The 24,131-nt window shown below is 38.5% G+C and overlaps 1 protein-coding gene across 4 annotated transcripts in view; it reads right to left on the bottom strand.

Annotated features, from left to right (window-relative positions):
- LOC128239195 (neurogenic locus notch homolog protein 2-like) overlaps nt 1–19,636 on the bottom strand; it is a 63,676-nt gene extending 44,040 nt beyond the window's left edge. For 3 of the 4 annotated variants that reach the window (XM_052955712.1, XM_052955713.1, XM_052955714.1), the window contains exons 1-10: nt 19,404–19,636; nt 17,675–17,812; nt 17,000–17,242; nt 16,615–16,737; nt 16,252–16,383; nt 15,761–15,877; nt 6,930–7,007; nt 3,836–3,979; nt 1,123–1,251; nt 444–623 (exon numbers count right to left, since the gene is read on the bottom strand). In XM_052955712.1, coding sequence (XP_052811672.1) covers nt 444–623; nt 1,123–1,251; nt 3,836–3,979; nt 6,930–7,007; nt 15,761–15,877; nt 16,252–16,383; nt 16,615–16,737; nt 17,000–17,242; nt 17,675–17,812; nt 19,404–19,449 — 1,330 coding nt within the window. In that variant the 5' untranslated portion in view covers nt 19,450–19,636. The remainder of the gene's footprint in view (nt 1–443; nt 624–1,122; nt 1,252–3,835; nt 3,980–6,929; nt 7,008–15,760; nt 15,878–16,251; nt 16,384–16,614; nt 16,738–16,999; nt 17,243–17,674; nt 17,813–19,403) is intronic. The other variant, XM_052955715.1, reaches the window with a different exon arrangement.
- Nucleotides 19,637–24,131: the final 4,495 nt, after the last annotated feature.

Here is a 24,131-nt window from a genome sequence, read left to right as displayed (position 1 = left end):
GAGTATAAGAGGACGAGTAATGGATAAAGGACGATTGATGGACAAAGGGAGAGTGATAGAGGACAACTGATATAGGACAAAAAAGATATAGGTCCGGATAAAAAAAATCCGATCCGAGGGCACGCGCGTAAGCCGGTTACGAGGCTTTTCGAGTAACCGGCCACGCAGCGTGCCCAAGGGTCGGACGTTTCGATACAGACTGGAAACTCATGATTGTTCTTTTTTCTTGCATACCTTAAATTAAAAACTTGTGTAAAAAACATAAACACATTTTAGTACATTTTACAAAAAAAGCCGTGCGATGGAAGGGTAAAAACAATATCAAAAAGCAAAATAAGTCTCAAATTATTTAAATAATTATGTAATATCGTTGTTTTTGTCTCCAGATAATATTTGAAATGTGCACGATCATCTTTACCGTCAATATGTCTCAAGTATAATACCGTTGGTGCACCAACTGTTGACCTCCCGATAGCCCGATGGACACACGCACTCCATGATGACGTCATCGATGACGTAAGTATCGATGCACACGCACTTGTTGCTTCCATAGTCACACTTCGTGTTCTGTCCTTTACAGGGCGTGTCTGAGCCAAACATGCAGTCTCCGTTCACATGTCCGTCTGCGTGTTTGTATACAAACAAAACAGTTTTTGGGTCATACGATAGTGAAAAGTGAATATCAATATTTGATGATCAACAGATGGTTAATGGTCCGACAATGAACATAACATTAAAAATATGGAGTGTGATTACTGTGTAATGATATTTTCTTTGACATTTCTGCATAAGGAAAAGCCAAACATAGTTCACTACCGACCTATTACCTGATTATTATGCCGTTTATTTTCACACATCAAAATTTAAAATTGACAACGTCGTTTTAAAGTTATCGTTGTAAACGTTCAAACATTAAACTGCTCTGGAAATTATATGAACACAACTGCGGCATTCTAACAATATTTGAGAAAACTGTTTAAGATGCCCTTCATTTCTTCATTTCTTGAAATATATGAGCGTATCACAAAGAAGCTCACGTCGCTAGAATAAAGTTCTGGACCACTAATTTCGATATATAACGTATAAAGGATTATTTTTTATGAAATGAAACATGGCACATACCTTCCCAGCACCGATCAAAAATATCCGCGGCAACGTGGTCTTGGGTACACTGACAGGAAGCCTTGTCACAGTCGGCGGCGGGATCCATGCAGTCCGCTGTACCACTGCACGGACCGAAATTGTGCCCGACTGCAGGGTTACATAAGAGAGTATGATCAATGTGCTACATTTACACATATCATTTTAAATGGTCGTCAATGGTGAATATATGCAGTATGAGGCGAGATTCTCAAAACGTATATGTGTGCCATCATAAGTACATGTATGCCATCATAAGTACATGTATGTCATCATAAGTGCATGTATGTCATCATAAGTGCATGTATGCCATCATAAGTGCATGTATGCCATCATAAGTACATGTATGTCATCATAAGTGCATGTATGCCATCATAGGTGCATGTATGTCACCATAAGTGCATGTATGACATCATAAGTGCATGTATGCCATCATAAGTGCATGTATGTCATCATAAGTGCATGTGTGTCATCATAAGTGCATGTATGCCACCATAAGTTCATGTATGTCATCATAAGTGCATGAATGTAATTATAAGTACATGTATGTCATCATAAGTGCATGTATGCCATCATAAGTGCATGTATGCCATCATAAGTGCATGTGTGTCATCATAAGTGCATGTGTGTCATCATAAGTGCATGTATGCCATCATAAGTGCATGTATGTCATCATAAGTGCATGTGTGTCATCATAAGTGCATGTATGCCATCATAAGTGCATGTATGTCATCATAAGTGCATGTATGCCATCATAAGTGCATGTATGTCATCATAAGTGCATGTATGCCATCATAAGTACATGTATGCCATCATAAGTGCATGTATGCCATCATTAGTGTATGTTTGTCACCATAAGTGCATGTATATCATCATAAGTGCATGTATGCCATCATAAGTGCATGTATGTCATCATAAGTGCATGTATACCATCATAAGTGCATGCATGTCATCATAAGTACAAGTATGCCATCATAAGTGCATGTATGCCATCATAAGTGCATGTATATCACCACAAGTGCATTTATGCTATCATAAGTGCATGTATGTCACTATTAGTGCATGTATGACATCATAGGTGCATGTATGTCACCATAAGTGCATTTATGCTATCATAAGTGCATACATAGGTGTCATCATAAGTGCATGTATGTCATCATAAGTGCATGCATGTCATCATAAGTGCATGTTTGCCATCATAAGTGCACGCATGCCATCATAAGTGCATGTATGTCATCATAAGTGCATGCATGTCATCATAAGTGCATGCATGCCATCATCAGTGCATGCATGTCATCATAAGTGCATGTTTGCCATCATAAGTGCATGTATGCCATCATAGGTACATGTTTGCCATCATAAGTTCATGCATGCCACCATAAATGCAAGTATCCCATCATACGTGCATGTATGCCATCATAAGTGCATGTATGCCATCATAAGTGCATGTATGCCATCATAAGTACATGTATGCCATCATAAGTGCATGTATGCCATCATAAGTGCATGTATGCCATCATACGTACATGTATGCCATCATAAGTGCATGTATGTCATCATAAGTGCATGTATGCCATCATCAGTGCATGTATGCCATCATAAGTGCATGTATGCCATCATAAGTGCATGTATGCCATCATAAGTACATGTATGCCATCATAAAAGCATGTATGCCATCATAAGTGCATGTATGCCATCATAAGTGCATGTTTGTTATCGTAAGTGCATGCATGCCATCATAAGTGCATGTTTGCCACCATAAGTGCAATTATGCCATCATAAGTGCATGTATGCCATCATAAGTGCATGTATGCCATCATACTTTATGCCAGAAACCAAAACTAAACGGGACCCCGAATTTTCCATGACGTTTCAACTAAACTCACTACAGAGGTTTTTCAATTGTGCTATTTTATAATTCATACGCTGTCACCAATGCAAGTCCTGGTGTCAACACTAGGCTACCAGTCTCTGCACTCGTGACACCGATTGATTTAGGGTCCTACTGAAGCTCTTGCTTTGAACCACACCCCATGTTTTATACCCTGCCTTGAAATGCATCATCATTTATGGTGAAATGTGCATTTTGATTGGGGCCAAAACAAACCGACACTCCACATGACTGGGACTACGTTATTTCATGTATAAGTATTTCTAGGAATTATTATTAGTAGTATTTTGTACTCAATCAATCAACATGTTTTAACTAGTATAATGCATTTTTTGGCTACGATTGAATGGGTCATATCATATAAAATAAGATGTGTTTTTCAAGAGAACAATCAAGGCCCCTAAATTTATCACATATCCTCAAACCACTGCGGTATTTGTTGAAGAGTTTTAACACTATGTCGTTTAGATTCGGCTCCTCGTCCGCAGAGGTTGCGAAACAATACTTTTACATGTACCTGGCCTTGTTATCGCCAGATAAATGGAATAACCATTATTTTGGAGAATATCTCTCTCATATAACACCACTATCATGAGTTCTCTTATGTTCAAGTGGGTTGTAAATTAATGACATGTGCATTTTACACGTGCAAATATGAATGTAAGTAATCGGAACGTAGACCACATATACACTTGCATTCAGTGTTTTGCAACCTCTAATATGTCCTATTAACGTCTTTATGATTAAAAAGAACTAATACGCTCCAAATGCGTTCGAGCTTGCCGAAAATTGCCGATTACTCACACGGGAGACAGTAGTAGTCAATGATCATGTAGTTGCTCAGGGACGGGAAGAGTCCCGGCGGCTCACAGGTGATGGGCGCCCAGACCGCCTGCTTCTCGCAGGAGGGCTTCCCGTAACACGCGTGGAAACTCGGGATACTTAGACCTAGAAGAAAACATTGCCATTGTAAGGTAACACCAAGCTCCTCCATGAATCATATATATATATCAGGGCATGATGGTCATGATAGGTAAAGCTGACTCTCTTCCACTCAGGTGGTCCGAGGTTTAACCACCGACAGGTGGGCTCTTATTTATGGAAGGGATTATCCGCCAGTTAATGCATGCTGCTTCATGACATTTCTCTTTTTAACTTTGCTAGTGCATTCGTTTAAATCGTATGTGCCTTCGTGCAATTGCTTCGTTCGTGTTTGTAATGGACTACCGCATTGGTCTATGTGTACAACTTTTAGTTTCCTTCATGTTATTGTTTAGTGTCTACGTCTAAACGATATATGACAGATGTCAAGTTTTTACTTTTAATTGACTATTGTGTACTAATTAGAACACAAGAGTACAATTAAACTTCTAATATCATTACTAATAATATTTATATATAAGCTAACTTAATTATACATCAATCAAACATAGCAGTATGCATTTGCCAATAAGCATATAGACGAATGCATCTAGACGAACGCAACTGAATGAATGGAATTAAAGGGGAACCAGTATTGGTATCCTGCAACAGCAATATTAAATGGGAACGGAAACCAAATGCTGGTACCCTTTTAATTCACGGGAAAGCAATCTCACGACTTTTGCTACGGTAGCAGCCAACAGTTTTCGTGCAGGAGCTGTTTTATTGGTATCATACCAATACAACATTAACACAACTTTAGTACAAAAAAAGAAATATCTGGATACTTAAAGTCTGGTGTAATTCTTACTACATTTATGAGATAATTGTACAAAATATGTATAATAAATCAACTAATTTGTTTGAATACAATATAAAACCCGTTACACCATGGTTACTTTTGTGTTACTAGTGTGTTACTTACTACACCATATATTGAGAGGGCATATATTTCTGCCTTCCCTGTGTGATCCAGTCATGAAAGCATCTAAAATTTATTTTTCAGTGTTCATGCCCTAGACAGAAACATGTACATTTCGTACAAAAAAGTTAACGTGGGTTTCACTGTCTTAAAGCTGCACTCTCACAGATTGACCTTTTTGACAATTTATTTTTTTGTCTTGGAATTAGCCAATTCTTGCATATATATCTGGAAACCAGTGATATTAGACTGCTGACGTAAAATCAGATCGCAGATTTTCAATTTTATGTTAGAAAATTATGTTTTATGGATAGAAGTGTTAATAACGCTTTAAGAAAAAAAAGATTTTTTTTGGAATATTCTAAACAATTGTGATGGTTTTATTGCAAGTTATCTTATATGACTGAATTGATGGCATTGACGCCAAAATCAGCTGAATCTGGGAAAAATATTTAAAAAATGGCATTACTGTCAATATGTGAGAGTGCAGCTTTAACTTGACTGTATTAACTTACTACACACACGGTCATCAACCTTATTTGATTTTGCTTTTTTCTAATTGTTACTAATTACTAATTGTTACTAAACCCCTTTGTGTATAAATACATATTGAGATGTTCAAAATATAATTAAGACTGGCAATAAATGCAAGGACCATGTCAGAATAGAATCGAGTTTTATACTCAAGAGGTGATTTGGTTATTCAATTTAGAAACTCATATTATTACCATGACATTGTTACTCTGTTATAGGTGATTTGGTTATTCAATTTAGAAACTCATATTATTACCATGACATTGTTACTCTGTTATATGTTGGACTTTAGTTGCTAGGGTTATAAATGGTTGTTTGACATTGAGGGCAGTCAAAGTTTTGGTGAATAGCTTTAGGCGTGGGGAGCTGCAATCAAACTGCAATTACGAAAGTCACACTTCAGATTTTCACCGGGCTTATGTGTCAGGCAATATCTTCCAGGATCTGACTTCAGAGGGGGCATAACTTATGGGCGCAACTTTTTTGACATGCTTCCCTCCCTCAGAACCATTTTTTTGGTTTAAGGTGTTGGCAGGGGTGTTTGGGGGTACTCCCCAAGATAATTTTAACAATTTCTAGTCCGAAATGGTGCATTTTTGGTGCATTTTATTACTTTTTGTCTCCGATATTGAAATAAAAAGTGAACTTCTAAATGCATTCGTCTATCGTCTATATGCTTATTGACAAATGCATACTGCTATTGATGAATATTAATTTAGCTTTCAATGGTCTTATTACAGTTTATAAATACGTAAACACTAAGCAAAAAAGTGAAAGCAACTTAAAGTTGTAAACATAGACAAATGCGTTTGTCAATAACAAATAGGCACGAAGCAATTGCACGAAGGCACCTGCCATTTAGATGAATGCACTTGCAATTTAAAATGAGAAATGCCATTAAGCAGCATGCATTAATTGGCGGATAATCCCTTCCATATTTATTTTGGACAGTACTGCTTTCTCTACAGAAAAAAAGCAAACAAATTATATAAACCATTTTTTTCATAACCGAAAGTACATGTTATGGTTTGATAAGGAGAAAATATCATTCCGACAAAATGTTATTAAGATCGTCACCAGGGTCCGATCCAGGAATTGACATAAGAGGGGGCGTAACTTTTTGACTTGCGCCCTCCCCGAAATGTATATGGCATAAAATACTTGCACGGGGGCTCGGGGATTTTATAACAATTTCTAGTACAAAATGTTGCATTTTGAGCGTATATAATAACTTTTATTCTCTCGGTTATTGACATAAAAGGTAAACTTGGACGATTTAACGGGGAGGGGCGTGTGAGCCTCCACCCCTATAATCCGCTAGCGATTATATCATAAACACATGACACATATGCCAATAAATAATCACATCCATGTACGAATGAAAAACACGATGTTTTATTTCAATCTTTAGCCACTCTTAATAAATTACTTTTACATTCAAAACTCCAATTTACCAGCACAGAGGTCACCAGAAAATATAAACAACACAGTTAATGGGTATGAGTCGCTCAAGGTACAGACCTTCGTACTTGTTGATGCAGTCTGTGGTAACATTCACTGTACAACACTCGGCATGGTCAGTTGGTACAAGACCGCAATCTGGAAAAGACAAGTGAAATGGACGATACACAACTCAACATGTCTTTAACTTTGTTGCTACATAACACATTTATACATGCAATCATTTATTTGGTCTTGGATCAGTTCTCGCGCAATCATAATTTTATTATTCTATTGCGTGGCCTTTACTTCGCGTTTTCTTACACCCAGTAAGCAAATACGTTGAATTAACACTTAAGCTGAATGTACAAATAGCACTGGATGCATTTCAATTTGTAAATCTGCCAAGTGTATATTGAATGCCAAATCTGTCCTAACATTTACAGATCAGTATCTTATCTCAGTTTAAAAACCATGCACTAAGCCTCTTGAGTATTCCTTTATTCATTCTTTATCTAGGCTATTACTGTATGCACTATCAATATAGGTTATTTCTTTATGTACCATCCATCTAGGCTATTTCTGTATGCACTATCCATCTAGGCTATTACTGTATGCACTATCCATCTAGGGTATTACTGTATGCCCTATCCTTCTAGGATATTACTGTATGCCCTACCCATCTAGGGTATTACTGTATGCACTATCCATTTAGGCTATTTCTGTATGCCCTATCCATCTAGGCTATTTCTTCATGTACTATCCATCTAGGCTATTTCTGTAAGCACTATCCATCTAGGGTATTACTGTATGCACTATCCATCTAGGCTATTACTGTATGCCCAGTCCATCTAGGCTATTACTGTATGTACTATCCATCTAGGATATTACTGTATGCACTATCAATATAGGTTATTTCTTTATGTACTATCAATCTAGGCTATTTCTGTAAGCACTATCCATCTAGGGTATTACTGTATGCACTATCCATCTAGGCTATTACTGTATGCACTATCAATATAGGTTATTTCTTTATGTACTATCCATCTAGGCAATCTCTGTATGCACTATCTATCTATGCTATTACTGTATGCACTATCCATCTAGGCTATTACTGTATGCACTATCCATCTAGGATATTACTGTATGCCCTATCCATCTAGGCTATTACTGTATGCCCTATCCATCTAGGATATTACTGTATGCCCTATCCATCTAGGCTATTACTGTATGCCCTATTCATCTAGGATATTACTGTATGTACTATCCATCTAGGATATTACTGTATGCCCTATCCATCTAGGCTATTACTATATGCCCTATCCATCTAGGCTATTACTGTATGCACTATCCATCTAGGATATTACTGTATGCCCTATCCATCTAGGCTATTACTGTATGAACTATCCATCTAGGCTATTACTGTATGCAATATCCATATAGGCTATTACTGTATGCACTATCCATCTAGGCTATTACTGTATGCCCTATCCATCTAGGCTATTACTGTATGCACTATCCATCTAGGATATTACTGTATGCCCTATCCATCTAGGCTATTACTGTATGAACTATCCATCGAGGCTATTACTGTATGAACTATCCATCTAGGCTATTTCTGTAAGCACTATCCATCTAGGATATTACTGTATGCCCTATCCATCTAGGATATTACTGTATGCCCTATCCATCTAGGATATTACTGTATGCCCTATCCATCTAGACTATTACTGTATGCCCTATCCATCTAGGATATTACTGTATGCCCTATACATCTAGGATATTACTGTATGTACTATCCATCTAGGATATTACTGTATCCCCTATCCATCTAGGCTATTACTGTATGCCCTATCCATCTAGGCTATTACTGTATGCACTATCCATCTAGGATATTACTGTTTGCCCTGTCCGTCTAGGCTATTACTCTATGTACTATCCATCTAGGCTATTACTGTATGCACTATCCATCTAGGATATTACTGTATGCACTATCCATCTAGGCTATTACTGTATGCCCTATCCATCTAGGCTATTACTGTATGCACTATCCATCTAGGATATTACTGTATGCACTATCCATCTAGGATATTACTGTATGCACTATCCATCTAGGCTATTACTGTATGCACTATCCATCTAGGATATTACTGTATGCCCTATCCATCTAGGCTATTACTGTATGCCCTATCCATCTAGGCTATTACTGTATGCCCTATCCATCTAGGATATTACTGTATGCACTATCCATCTAGGCTATTACTGTATGTACTATCCATCTAGGCTATTACTGTATGCACTATCAATATAGGTTATTTCTTTATGTACCATCCATCTAGGCTATTACTGTATGCACTATCCATCTAGGCTATTACTGTATGCACTATCCATCTAGTCTATTACTGTATGCACTATCCATCTAGGCTATTACTGTATGCACTATCCATCTAGGCTATTACTGTATGCACTATCCATCTAGGCTATTACTGTATGCACTATCCATCTAGGCTATTACTGTATGCACTATCCTTCTAGACAATCTCTGTATGCACTATCCATCTAGGATATTACTGTATGCCCTATCCATCTAGGGTATTACTGTATGCACTATCCATCTAGGCTATTACTGTATGCACTATCCATCTAGGGTATTACTGTATGCCCTATCCATCTAGGGTATTACTGTATGCACTATCCATCTAGTCTATTACTGTATGCACTATCCATCTAGGCTATTACTGTATGCACTATCCATCTAGGCTATTACTGTATGCACTATCCATCTAGGCTATTACTGTATGCACTATCCATCTAGGCTATTACTGTATGCACTATCCATCTAGGCTATTACTGTATGCACTATCCTTCTAGGCAATCTCTGTATGCACTATCCATCTATGCTATTTCTGTATGCACTATCCATCTAGGCTATTACTGTATGCACCATCCATCTGGGCAATCTCTGTATCCACTATCCATCTAGGATATTTCTGTATGCAGTATCCAGTTAGGCTATTACTGTATGCACTATCAATCTAGGATATTACTGAATGCCTTATCCATCAAAGCTATGTCTGTATGCACTATCCATCTAAGATATTACTGTATGTACTACCAGTCTAGGCTATTACTGTATGCCTTATCCATCAAAGCTATTTCTTTATGCACTATCCATCTAGGATATTAATGTATGCCCTATCCATCTAGGCTATTACTGTATGCACTATCCATCTAGGCTATTACTGTATGCCCTATCCATCTAGGCAATCTCTGTATCCACTATCCATCTAGGATATTACTGTATGGCCTATCCATCTAGGCAATCTCTGTATCCACTATCCATCTAGGCTATTACTGTATGCCCTATCCATCTAGGCAATCTCTGTATCCACTATCCATCTAGGATATTACTGTATGCCCTATCCATCTAGGCAATCTCTGTATCCACTATCCATCTAGGATATTACTGTATGCCCTATCCATCTAGGCTATTACTGTATGCCCTATCCATCTAGGCTATATCTGTATGCACTATCCATCTAGGCTATTACTGTATGTACTATCCATCTAGGCAATCTCTGTATCCACTATCCATCTAGGATATTACTGTATGCCCTATCCATCTAGGCTATTACTGTATGCACTATCCATCTAGGCTATTTCTGTATGCACTATCCATCTAGGCTATTTCTGTATGCCCTATCCATCTAGGCTATTTCTGTATGCACTATCCATCTAGGATATTTCTGTATGCACTATCCATCTAGGCTATTACTGTATGCACTATCCATCTAGGCTATTACTGTATGCACTATCCATCTAGGATATTACTGTATGCACTATCCATCTAGGAGATTACTGTATGCACTATCCATCTAGGATATTACTGTTTGCACTATCCATCTAGGCTATTACTGTATGCCCTATCCATCTAGGCTATTACTGTATGCACTATCCATCTAGGATATTACTGTATGTACTATCCATCTAGAATATTATTGTATGCACTATCCATCTAGGCTATTACTGTATGCCCTATCCATCTAGGCTATTACTGTATGCACTATCCATCTAGGATATTACTGTATGCCCTATCCATCTAGGGTATTACTGTATGTACTATCCATCTAGGGTATTACTGTATGCACTATCCATCTAGGGTATTACTGTATGCACTATCCACCTAGGCTATTACTGTATGCACTATCCATCTAGGATATTACTGTATGCCCTATCCATCTAGGCTATTTCTGTATGTACTATCCTTCTAGGATATTACTGTATGCCCTATCCATCTAGGATATTACTGTATGTACTATCCATCTAGGGTATTACTGTATGCACTATCCATCTAGGATATTACTGTATGTACTATCCATCTAGGGTATTACTGTATGCACTATCCATCTAGGCTATTACTGTATGCACTATCAATCTAGACAATCTCTGTATCCACTATCCATCTAGGATATTACTGTATGCCCTATCCATCTAGGATATTACTGTATGTACTATCCATCTAGGGTATTACTGTATGCACTATCCATCTAGGCTATTACTGTATGCACTATCCATCTAGGATATTTATGTATGCACTATCCATCTAGGGTATTTCTGTATGCACTATCCATCTAGGCTACTACTGTATGCACTATCAATCTAGGCTATTACTGTATGCACTATCCATCTAGGCAATCTCTGTATCCACTATCCATCTAGGATATTACTGTATGCCCTATCCATCTAGGATATTACTGTATGCCCTATCCATCTAGGGTATTACTGTATGCACTATCCATCTAGGCTATTACTGTATGCCCTATCCATCTAGGCTATTACTGTATGCACTATCCATCTAGGCTATTACTGTATGCCCTATCCATCTAGGCTATTTCTGTATGCACTATCCATCTAGGCTATTACTGTATGCCCTATCCATCTAGGCTATTACTGTATGCACTATCCATCTAGGATATTTATGTATGCACTATCCATCTAGGGTATTTCTGTATGCACTATCCATCTAGGCTACTACTGTATGCACTATCAATCTAGGCTATTACTGTATGCACTATCCATCTAGGCTATTACTGTATGCACTATCCATCTAGGCTATTACTGTATGCACTATCCATCTAGGATATTACTGTATGCACTATCCATCTAGGATATTTATGTAAGCACTATCCATCTAGGCTATTACTGTATGCACTATCCATCTAGGCTATTACTGTATGCACTATCCATCTAGGATATTTATGTAAGCACTATCCATCTAGGCTATTACTGTATGCACTATCCATCTAGGCTATTACTGTATGCACTATCCATCTAGGATATTTATGTAAGCACTATCCATCTAGGCTATTACTGTATGCCCTATCCATCTAGGCTACCACTGTATGCACTATCAATCTAGGCTATTACTGTATGCACTATCCATCTAGGCTATTACTGTATGCCCTATCCATCTAGGCTATTACTGTATGCACTATCCATCTAGGCTATTACTGTATGCACTATCCATCTAGGGTATTACTGTATGCACTATCCATCTAGGCTACTACTGTATGCACTATCAATCTAGGCTATTTCTGTATGCAATATCAATCATGCTATTTCTGTATGCACTATCCATTTAGGGTATTACTGTATGCACTACCCATCTAGGGTATTACTGAATGCACTGTCCATCTAGGGTATTACTTTATGCACTATCTATCTAGGTTATTACTTCATGCAATATCCATCTAGGCTATTACTGTATGCCCTATCCATCTAGGCTATTACAGTATGCACTATCCATCTAGGATATTACTGTATGCACTATCCATCTAGGATATTACTGTATGCACTATCCATCTAGGATATTACTGTATGCACTATCCATCTAGGATATTACTGTATGCACTATCCATCTAGGATATTACTGTATGCCCTATCCATCTAGGCTATTACTGTATGCACTATCCATCTAGGATATTACTGTATGCACTATCCATCTAGGATATTACTGTATGCACTATCCATCTAGGCTATTACTGTATGCCCTATCCATCTAGGCTATTACTGTATGCACTATCCATCTAGGCTATTACTGTATGCCCTATCCATATAGGCTATTTCTGTATGTACTATCCTTCTAGGCTATTACTGTATGCACTATCCATCTAGGCTATTACTGTATGCACTATCCATCTAGGATATTTATGTATGCACTATCCTTCTAGGGTATTTCTGTATGCACTATCCATCTAGGCTACTACTGTATGCACTATCCATCTAGGCTATTACTGTATGCACTATCAATCTAGGCTATTACTGTATGCACTATCCATCTAGGCTATTACTGTATGCACTATCCATCTAGGATATTACTGTATGCACTATCCATCTAGGACATTTATGTAAGCACTATCCATCTAGGCTATTACTGTATGCACTATCCATCTAGGATATTACTGTATGCACTATCCATCTAGGATATTTATGTATGCACTATCCATCTAGGCTATTACTGTATGCACTATCCATCTAGGCTATTACTGTATGCACTATCCATCTAGGATATTTATGTAAGCACTATCCATCTAGGCTATTACTGTATGCACTATCCATCTAGGCTACTACTGTATGCACTATCAATCTAGGCTATTACTGTATGCACTATCCATCTAGGCTATTACTGTATGCCCTATCCATCTAGGCTATTACTGTATGCACTATCCATCTAGGCTATTACTGTATGCACTATCCATCTAGGCTATTACTGTATGCACTATCCATCTAGGCTACTACTGTAAGCACTATCAATCTAGGCTATTTCTGTATGCAATATCAATCATGCTATTTCTGTGTGCACTATCCATTTAGGGTATTACTGTATGCACTACCCATCTAGGGTATTACTGAAAGCACTGTCCATCTAGGGTATTACTTTATACACTATCTATCTAGGTTATTACTTCATGCAATATCCATCTAGGCTATTACTGAATGCACTATCCATCTAGGATATTACTGTATGCACTATCCATCTAGGATATTTCTGTATGCACTATCCATCTAGGCTATTACTGAATACACTATCCATCTAGGGTATTACCGACTGCCCTATCCATCTAGAGTATTACTGTATGCACTACACATCTAGGGTATTAATGTATGCACTACCCATCAAGAAATGTATCTAGGACATTTCTGTATGTACTATCCATCTAGGCTATTTCTTTATACAATATCCATCTAGGCTATTTCTTTATACAATATCCATCTAGGCTATTTCTTTATACCATAACCATCTAGGCTATTTTTTTATACAATATCCATCTAGGCTATTTCTTTATACCATAACCATCTAGGCTATTTTTTATACAATATCCATCTAGGCTATTTCTTTATACCATAACCATCTAGGCTATTTTTTATACAATAACCATCTAGGCTATTCCTTTATACCATATCCATCTAGGTTTTTCCTTTATACAATAACCATCTAGGCTATTTCTTTATACAATAACCATCTAGGCTATTCCTTTATACAAAAACCATCTAGGCTATTTCTTTATACCATATCCATCTAGGCTATTTCTTTATACAATAACCATCTAGGCTATTTCTTTATACCATATCCATCTAGGCTATTTCTTTATACCATAACCATCTAGGCTATTTTTTTATACAATATCCATCTAGGCTATTTCTTTATACCATAACCATCTAGGCTATTTCTTTATACAATAACCATCTAGGCTATTTCTTTATACAATAACCATCTAGGCTATTCCTTTATACAATAACCATCTAGGCTATTCCTTTATACAATATCCATCTAGGCTATTCCTTTATACAATAACCATCTAGGCTATTCCTTTATACAATAACCATCTAGGCTATTTCTTTATACAATAACCATCTAGGCTTTTTCTTTATACCATAACCATCTAGGCTATTCCTTTATACCATATCCATCTAGGCTATTTCTTTATACAAAATCCACCTAGGCTATTTCTTTATACAATAACCACCTAGGCTATTTCTTTATACAATATCCATCTAGGCTATTCCTTTATACCATATCCATCTAGGCTATTTCTTTATAAAATATCCATCTAGGCTATTTCTTTATACCATATCCATCTAGGCTATTTCTTTATACCATATCCATCTAGGCTATTTCTTTATACAATAACCATCTAGGCTATTTCTTTATACCATAACCATCTAGGCTATTTCTTTATACAATAACCATCTAGGCTATTTCTTTATACCATATCCATCTAGGCTATTTCTTTACGTACTATCCATCTGGAGTTTTATTTTATGCATTATCATTCTAAAGTATTTGATTAAAAAAATTCAAATATTTCTTTAGGGTATTTACTTGTGGACGGTCACACAAATTAATATGGCAGACATTTTATTTCGCCAGTCACTTTCAAAAGAATTTCATTCAAGCTACAGTACATAGCTACATTGCAGTTTTACTGTATTTTGTTTATATCTCGTACTTTAAATGTTCACAAACAGTTTTAGTTATGTATTTGGTATTTGGAGGATAGTCAGATAGCATCGAACAACGCGTAAATGATACTCAAGGAAATGGCGGGCCTTTGTTATAATATAAGTTAAAACTTAAATCACCGTGAGTTCAAAACGCTATTTTGATGTTTTCCGAAAGTATTTATATATTGTATTAAAGCAGAGAAAATTGAAACTTTCTATATCAGCTTCTATTTTTCTACTGACAATACAAGTGGAACTAGCTGTGATCATACTTTCCCAATAAAGAAAACTGGTTTTTCCTCTTCTTTTTTTTCTTTTTTTTTTAAACTTCTAGTGTAACATTAATTATCTAGTGATAACATCTTAAATACAAATAATTAATTCAGCAATATCATGGAAGTTCTTACTGGTGTGTAACTGTTTTGCCGCCACACTGATATCCACGATGTAGATCCCTCCAGTCTCACAAGACAGTGAGATCCTGTCGCCGTAACAACTCGTCACCCTCTGTAGACCGTCGTCACCTGGAATGAGATGGAAAGACGCAGGATAAAAATCACGGGAGGTTTTACAGACAACTCCCACTTGTGTCACTCGACGATACGAAAAAAATTAGTTTTAAAATCGCGAAAATGCGACATTAGAAAATATCATCATTCCGGGGGGGGGGGGGGGGGGGGGCATGACTCCGGACCCAACTAGCGCGTTGGGCTTAAATAAAGGGGCGTAGCTATAAAGAAAATATCGTGTTAAAGAAAAGGATAGTTACAGTACATTGGACGTAGATCTTTGAATTTGCTTCCCGTTTGTCATTTGTTTGATCAATCGTTATTTAATTGTGTCGTCTGTCACAAAAAAAGATTATTTAATCTCGTCGACACTTCCTTTATGTACACACCTTCAGTGCATCTGTCATCTATAAGCCGGAAGCCGACCCGACACTGGCAGATACCGCTATACGAGCACTCCGCGTTCGGGTCCGTGCATGGGACGCTGGCCTGCAGCAAACATTCGCCGCCCGTCGACCCGTCTGAAACAGAAGAATAAAAAAACATTAACAGTCTGCAAATGATGTACAATGGATCAGCCAAGTTTCACTCATTCAAAAAGGAGTTCACTTCTCTATCAAGATTCATTTGTCAGCTTCCGGATACCTTGACCTCCATGGTGGACGCAATGTCCGCCGATGCGACAGTTGTTGTCGATACATGTCAGGTTTCTACATCTAATTTCAAAGTATAAATAGTGTATGCCAACTTACCGAGGACGCATTCCCCGCCGACATAGGAGTAATCGTCTTCACATCCACAAACCTGGTCCTGGCACTCCGGGCGCGCGTACCGACAGTCCGTCACGCCATCACATGGGGAACCGAACACTCCAGCTGGGAAAGCAGAACATACATGAGAGAGAGAAAAATAATGGTATTGAATGGGTGGTATTTGCATTCATAGTCCAATTCCACTGGCTGTTCAGGCATCGCCACCGCCTCAACACCCGCCCCAGATGGGGTTAACATTGTTACATGCACATTCTCATAAATATAATAAGCATGAGTCGTGTATACCTTTGTTAAACGACAACATTAACTGATTCCGTTTCATTAACGTGTACGTATAGATGTAAGTATGAACAACAGTCCTTACTTGTTCTGCACACGTAGTCCAGCACCATATAGGAGCTGAATGTAGGGTATACATGTACTGCCGTATCACACACCATCACGTCCCAGATAACCTGTTTTTCGCACTTCACTGCGCCCGTACAGTCGGACAGATAGGCCATGAGTGAGAACCCAGTGTAGGGCCTCACACAGTCTGTAGACGTGTTGTAGGTGCAGCATGTCTCTGCCAGGGCGGGAAAAGACTGGTGGTCCACAAATGGACAACCTGAAAATGGAAAGTGCCATCATTTTGCGCAAAGGACAATGAGAAGGTGCTATAGGTACAGCTCATGAAATGACGGGTGATTCAAGGCTGTTTGATGGAAGAACAGTACAACATTGCGTGCACATAACTATGTATTGTATGTCGAAAAGAATGCAGCCGGGCTTCAACAAGGCAGAAACATGTCGGGAGGTCCACAGAAGGTGAACAGTTAACAAGTGTTCCATGAATACCCTATGCATTTAATGTGTATGTGTTTCAAGTTATAAATGCGGTTAGAGCATTGAGCAAGATATATGCGACAGAGTTTCTCCGAGATCGGACTAACTCCGTTTGATGTTTATATTGTTTACGCAAAAGCAAAATCCCTTGTATTCGGATTAATTATATAAATTATATTTTCCATCGAACGAAATTAGTATTTGTCTTACATACCGACCGATAATGGTTTTGTTCCAACAAGAATATCGTTTATGTATATACGCCCCGTGCTGCACGATGCAACCAGACGATTGTCGCTGTCACCGGAAGCATCACCATAGCAACCTGTTTCCCGGTAACTCACATCTTCAGCTGAATATAGCATAACGCACATTAATAGTTTCGATACAAAATACTGTTGATGTTTATACCAGAACCTATGAGTGTTTTTGCCAACTACATTTATAAATTAATATACACAGATAACGATCTACATTGACCATTCTAGACATCAGTACATTTAAAAAAAACAATAACCAGAAGAATCAAAGACCAAACCACACTCGTCACGAATGTCGATTGATGACTAGAATAACATATATTTTTTTATTATAACACATGTCTTACATCAAATTTAATTTTCGACACCGCCATTCTGACAGAGACAGTGCCCATACGCCCCTAATGGTGGTTATGACAGTGTGCAGCCCAATGTATATAGCAGGGATAAGTTATCCAAAGGTTATCCTATGGCCAGTTTGCAGCCCAATGTATATAACAGGGATAAGTTATCCACATGTTATCCTATGGCCAGTTTGCAGCCCAATGTATATAACAGGGATAAGTTATCCACATGTTATCCTATGGCCAGTTTGCAGCCCAATGTATATAACAGGGATAAGTTATCCACATGTTATCCTATGGCCAGTTTGCAGCCCAATGTATATAACAGGGATAAGTTATCCAAAGGTTATCCCATGGCCAGTTTGCAGCCCAATGTATATAACAGGGATAAGTTATCCACATGTTATCCTATGGCCAGTTTGCAGCCCAATGTATATAACAGGGATAAGTTATCCACAGGTTATCCTATGGCCAGTTTGCACACAATGATTTCATTGGTTAATAGTAATTATTGGGTGAAATATTAACAAACCAAGAAACATTTGGTCTAACTTTGACCGATCCAAACAATTAACCAGTTTTATACAGTCGACTGCTGGTCCATTTGTTGAGTTTATGAACAAACCCAGATTTATTTTTGCGTGGCGTGGAAAGTTTGTTTTGCATATAATAAGAAGATATACTTTTCTTAAAGTATCAAGTTTCAAGTTTCATGTTTATCATACATATCAATATATCCAAAGGTAAACTGCTTGGGCTTTTGTGTTCTTTATTGCAATACGAATGAAGAACTATATTTATAATCGCAAAATCACGTTGTCTTATTATGTCAGGAGTGTCAAAAAAATTGTATTGTACTGATTTCAAAATATATTTACAACGCTTTTAAAACAAGAGAAAAATTTCTTAAACGTAATGATAATTCGTTTCAGTATCATTCACCTGTGCTTTATAATAATATATGCATCTTATTCTTACATCGGATGCTTATGAATGCAATATTAATTTACAAGTATGTTGATTCTTTGCATTTTTAACATTTGTTTAAAGGAGTTTGCAAGAATATTATTTATATCTCATTGCTTTAAAATGTGCCTTGTTCATCACTGTATTATATTGTTGTTAAAAGTTGTATAGATGAATAACTGTAGTATGGGCCGGAGACCTTAAATTACAATAAACTATATGTTATGTTATGTTCTGTTACGTTATTAAAACTTTTTTGTATTCGTCTTCGAAATACGTGTTGATGAAAAACACAACAGGAATAACTGAATAAATAGGGCGTTGGCTTAATTTATACAATGGATCGGAGACAATAAAAATGAAAAACACTCACCATTACTAGTCACGATAAAGTACAATAAAAACACATAAAGACTCATTTTAATTCCAATGTCTTATTTAGTTTTCACCCTTTTTAATAAATTTCCGTTTTATTTACACTCAACTACATGCATGAGTACAATGTCTTTTAACAAAACTTTGAATGTCAACTATTGTATTACTTCGATCAGCCCAATCATTGATATTCAATAAATACGTATAGGTAACACGGAAGAACCGTTTGAATGTGAATAGTTCTATTGGCTTAACGTTTTGACATACAGGGGGATTTTGGCCTTATTTTAAACAAGACGAAAAGAGTCCTTTAGGTCGTAAACCATCCAAAGCAGAAAAAACAATGTGCAAACATTTCAAAATCGTTTAAAACGGATCATATTCACGCTCGCTTCACCAAATGATCATAAACACTTAACACGTAGGCACTGTTGGCTTGATAACACATAATGTATGTACGTAGGCACTGTTGGCTTTGTTGACACGTAGCTACTGTATGTACGTAGGCACTGTTGGCACGTAGGCACTGTTGGCTTTGTTGACACGTAGCTACTGTATGTACGTAGGCACTGTTGGCTTTGTTGACACGTAGCTACTGTTTGTACGTAGGCACTGTTGGCACGTAGGCACTGTTGGCTTTGTTGACACGTAGCTACTGTTTGTACGTAGGCACTGTTGGCACGTAGGCACTGTTGGCTTTGTTGACACGTAGCTACTGTTTGTACGTAGGCACTGTTAACACGTAGGCACTGTTGGCACGTAGCTACTGTAGGCACTGAAAGCAATATAGACACGTTTGCAATGTAGGCACGTTGGCAATATAGACGCGTTAGAAAGAAAGACAAGTTGGCATTGTAGACACGTTGGAAATGTAGGCACGTTGGAAATCAAGACACATTGGCAATGTATACACGTTGGCAATGTAGACACGTTGGCAATGAAGACACGTTGGCAATGTATACGAGTTGGCAATGCAGACACGTTGGCAATGTAGACAGGTTGGCAATGTAATCACGTTGGAAATGTAGTCACGTTGACAATGTAGACATGTTGGCAATGTAGACACGATGGAAATGAAGGAACTATAGACACGTTGGAAATGTAGACACGATGGAAATGTAGGCACTGTAGACACGTTGGAAATGTAGGCACTGTAGACACGTTGGCAACGTAGACACGATGGAAATGTAGTCACGTTGGCAATGTAGACATGTTGGCAATATATGCACGTTGGCAATGTAGACACGTTGGCAATGTAGACATGTTGGCAATGTAGACACGTTGGAAATGTAGTCACGTTGGCAATGTAGTCACGTTGGCAATGTAGACACGTTGGCAATGTACTCATACTTTTTACTTACGTTTTATCAAATTATTATAACAAATGGAATAAATAATCGCCAATAAAGAGATGATAATTGGATTATTTGTAGAGATATATTCCCTGCGGAATAATTACAGGGACATTGTCATAGGAATTTAATTTATAATTAGTTATGCACAATTATTGATGGAAATACGCCATTAATTGAAAATTAATCAGAAAATTGATGTTAAATAATACGCATACACCGAATAATAGAACTCAGAGCTTAAATCACCTTCAAAACAAAACGGGATTTATGGCGTGCGCCAGCCAACTTGGTCTTAAAGATAATAGTGCATTTATTTAAACTCAAAAAGCGCTTCACATTTGTTTCCCAAAGAGTATTTAAATTTATAAGTTCATAGACTGATGTATTGACGGTTTATAAATCGTTTACAAAGAATTGTATCGTTTTAAAAATATATCATACCAATATGGCATCAGAAAGTTTTGGTGTAGTATTTGCCACGCGCCGTTGGAACAACCCTCGGATGATTATTCTACACGGTTGCAATACATTAAACAACTTCAGTTGAGGGTCTTCTATAAAGATCATCCACAACAATTATATAGAATCAATTGTCATGGACTTTTGGGAAACCCTAGTATGAATAACCAGCCCTGCCCACAGTTTTTCTTATCATTTTTATTAACATCGCAATAGAACAATTTTAGCAGAGTGTCTTCAAATGAACGTCCACAAGATATACCAGTATACAGACTACAACCTTTACAATGAGAAAAACACAAGCCTCGTGATTATTCTGTGGCAGAGGAAAGATCGGACTCAATTTGTGAAGCATAGTGAAAGACAAGATATGGCTACGGGTAAGGATACAGAATCTCTTTCGAAATTATCCACTTTTAAATGACGGAACGCGGGGTATTTACCTTACAATCATTCGGCATTTAAATACATAGTGTTCAAATTATATTGATACTCTTAAAGGTATAAACGATTTGAAAGAAAGTATTTTAATGCAATGTTAACTTCCTGGTTTGACGGGAATGTCGATTGCGTTCATAAATAGACTCAAAATTGAACATGAATATCATGACATTAAAAGTAACGCACTTTAAATGCATGTAAAATCCACCCAGCACGTGTTGGTGACAGTGACGATAACAGAACAAACGAACGAACCCTCGACCCGTCATGCACGTGAATTTTAACATTATTTAAGTAATGTTAAACAACAGATATGTGTAATTGACCCCGGACTTTCTCTCTTTATGCCCTGTACGTTAGGCCTGACAGTGTCAACAGTTTGCAAAAAAATAAGTGTCAGGACTGGTTTATATTGCGAAAACATTTCAAGCTCATTTCTCTTCTCGTGTGAGAAACGTTTTCACGTGTGATGTCAATGGCGCTCGAATCTCATGTTTGCCACTGACACAACTTGAGCTGGCTACAGGTTCAAATACCCGTCACAGCTGGAGCTGGGTACAGGTTCAAATACCCATCACAGCTGAAGCTTGCTACAGATTCAAATACCCGTCACAGCTGAAGCTTGCTATAGGTTCAATTACCCGTCACAGCTGGAGCTGGGTACTGGTTCTAATACCCGTCCCAGCTGGAGCTGGGTACAGGTTCAAATACCGGACACAGCTGGAGCTGGCTACAGGTTCAAATACCCGACACAGCTGGAGCTGGCTACAGGTTCAAATACCAGACACACCTAGAGCTGTGTACAGGTTCAAATACCCGACACGACTGGAGCTGGGTACAGATTCAATTACCCTACAGGTCTGGAGCTGGGTACAGGTTAAAATACCAGACATGGCTGGAGCTGGGTACAGGTTCAAATACCCGACCGGGCTGGAGCTGGGTACAGATTCAAATACCCGACACGGCTGGAGCTGGGTACAGGTTCAAATACCCGACAAGGCTGGGGCTGAGTACTGGTTCAAATACCTGTACAGGTTCAAATACCTGACACAGCTGGAGCTGGTTACTGGTTCAAATACCCAACACAACTGGAGCTGGGTACAGGTTCAAATACCCGACACGGCAAGAGCTGGGTACAGGTTCAAATACCTGACACAGCTGGAGCTGGCTACAGGTTCAAATACCCGACACAGCTGGAGCTGGCTACAGGTTCAAATACCAGACACACCTAGAGCTGTGTACAGGTTCAAATACCCGACACAACTGGAGCTGGGTACATGTTCAATTACCCTACAGGTCTGGAGCTGGGTACAGGTTCAAATAACCGACATGGCTGGAGCTGGGTACATGTTCAAATACCCGACCGGGCTGGAGCTGGGTACAGGTTCAAATACCCAACACAACTGGAGCTGGGTACAGGTTCAAATAACCGACACAACTGAAGCTGGGTACAGGTTCATATACCCGACAAGGCTGCAGCTGGGTGAAGGTTCAAATACCAGACACGGTTGGAGCTGGGACGGGGTACAGGTTCAAATACCCGATACTGCTGGAGCTGGGTACATGTTCAAATACCAGACACAACTGGAGCTGGGTACAGGTTCAAATACCCGACACGGTTGGAGCTTGGTATAGGTTTAAATACCTGACACGGATTGAACTGGGTACAGGTTCAAATACCCGACACAACTGGAGTTGGTTATAGGTTCAAATACCCGACACGGCAAGAGCTGGGTACAGGTTCAAATACCCGACATGACTGGAGCTGGGTACAGGTTAAAATACCCGACATGACTGGAGCTGGGTACAGGTTCAAATACTCGACACGACTGGAGCTGGGTATAAGTTCAAATACCTGACACGACTGGAGCTGGGTACAGGTTCAAATACCCGACACGACTGGAGCTGGGTACAGGTTCAAATACCCGACACGACTGGAGCTGGGTACAGGTTCAAATACCCGACACGACTGGAGCTGGGTACAGGTTCATATACCCGACACGACTGGAGCTGGGTACAGGTTCATATACACGACATGACTAGAGCTAGGTACAGGTTCAAATACCCGACACGGTTGGAGCTTGGTATAGGTTTAAATACCTGACACGGATTGAACTGGGTACAGGTTCAAATACCCGACACAACTGGAGTTGGTTATAGGTTCAAATACCCAACACGGCAAGAGCTGGGTACAGGTTCAAATACCCGACATGACTGGAGCTGGGTACAGGTTAAAATACCCAACATGACTGGAGCTGGGTACAGGTTCAAATACTCGACACGACTGGAGCTCGGTATAAGTTCAAATACCCGACACGACTGGAGCTGGGTACAGGTTCAAATACCCGACACGACTGGAGCTGGGTACAGGTTCAAATACCCGACACGACTGGAGCTGGGTACAGGTTCAAATACCCGACACGACTGGAGCTGGGTACAGGTTCATATACCCGACACGACTGGAGCTGGGT

The sequence above is a fragment of the Mya arenaria genome, chromosome 6 (assembly GCF_026914265.1).
Source record: "Mya arenaria isolate MELC-2E11 chromosome 6, ASM2691426v1".
NCBI lineage: Eukaryota > Metazoa > Mollusca > Bivalvia > Myida > Myidae > Mya > Mya arenaria.
The sequence above is the reverse complement of the archived record's forward strand: the minus strand, read 5'-3'. Positions and strand labels throughout refer to the sequence as shown.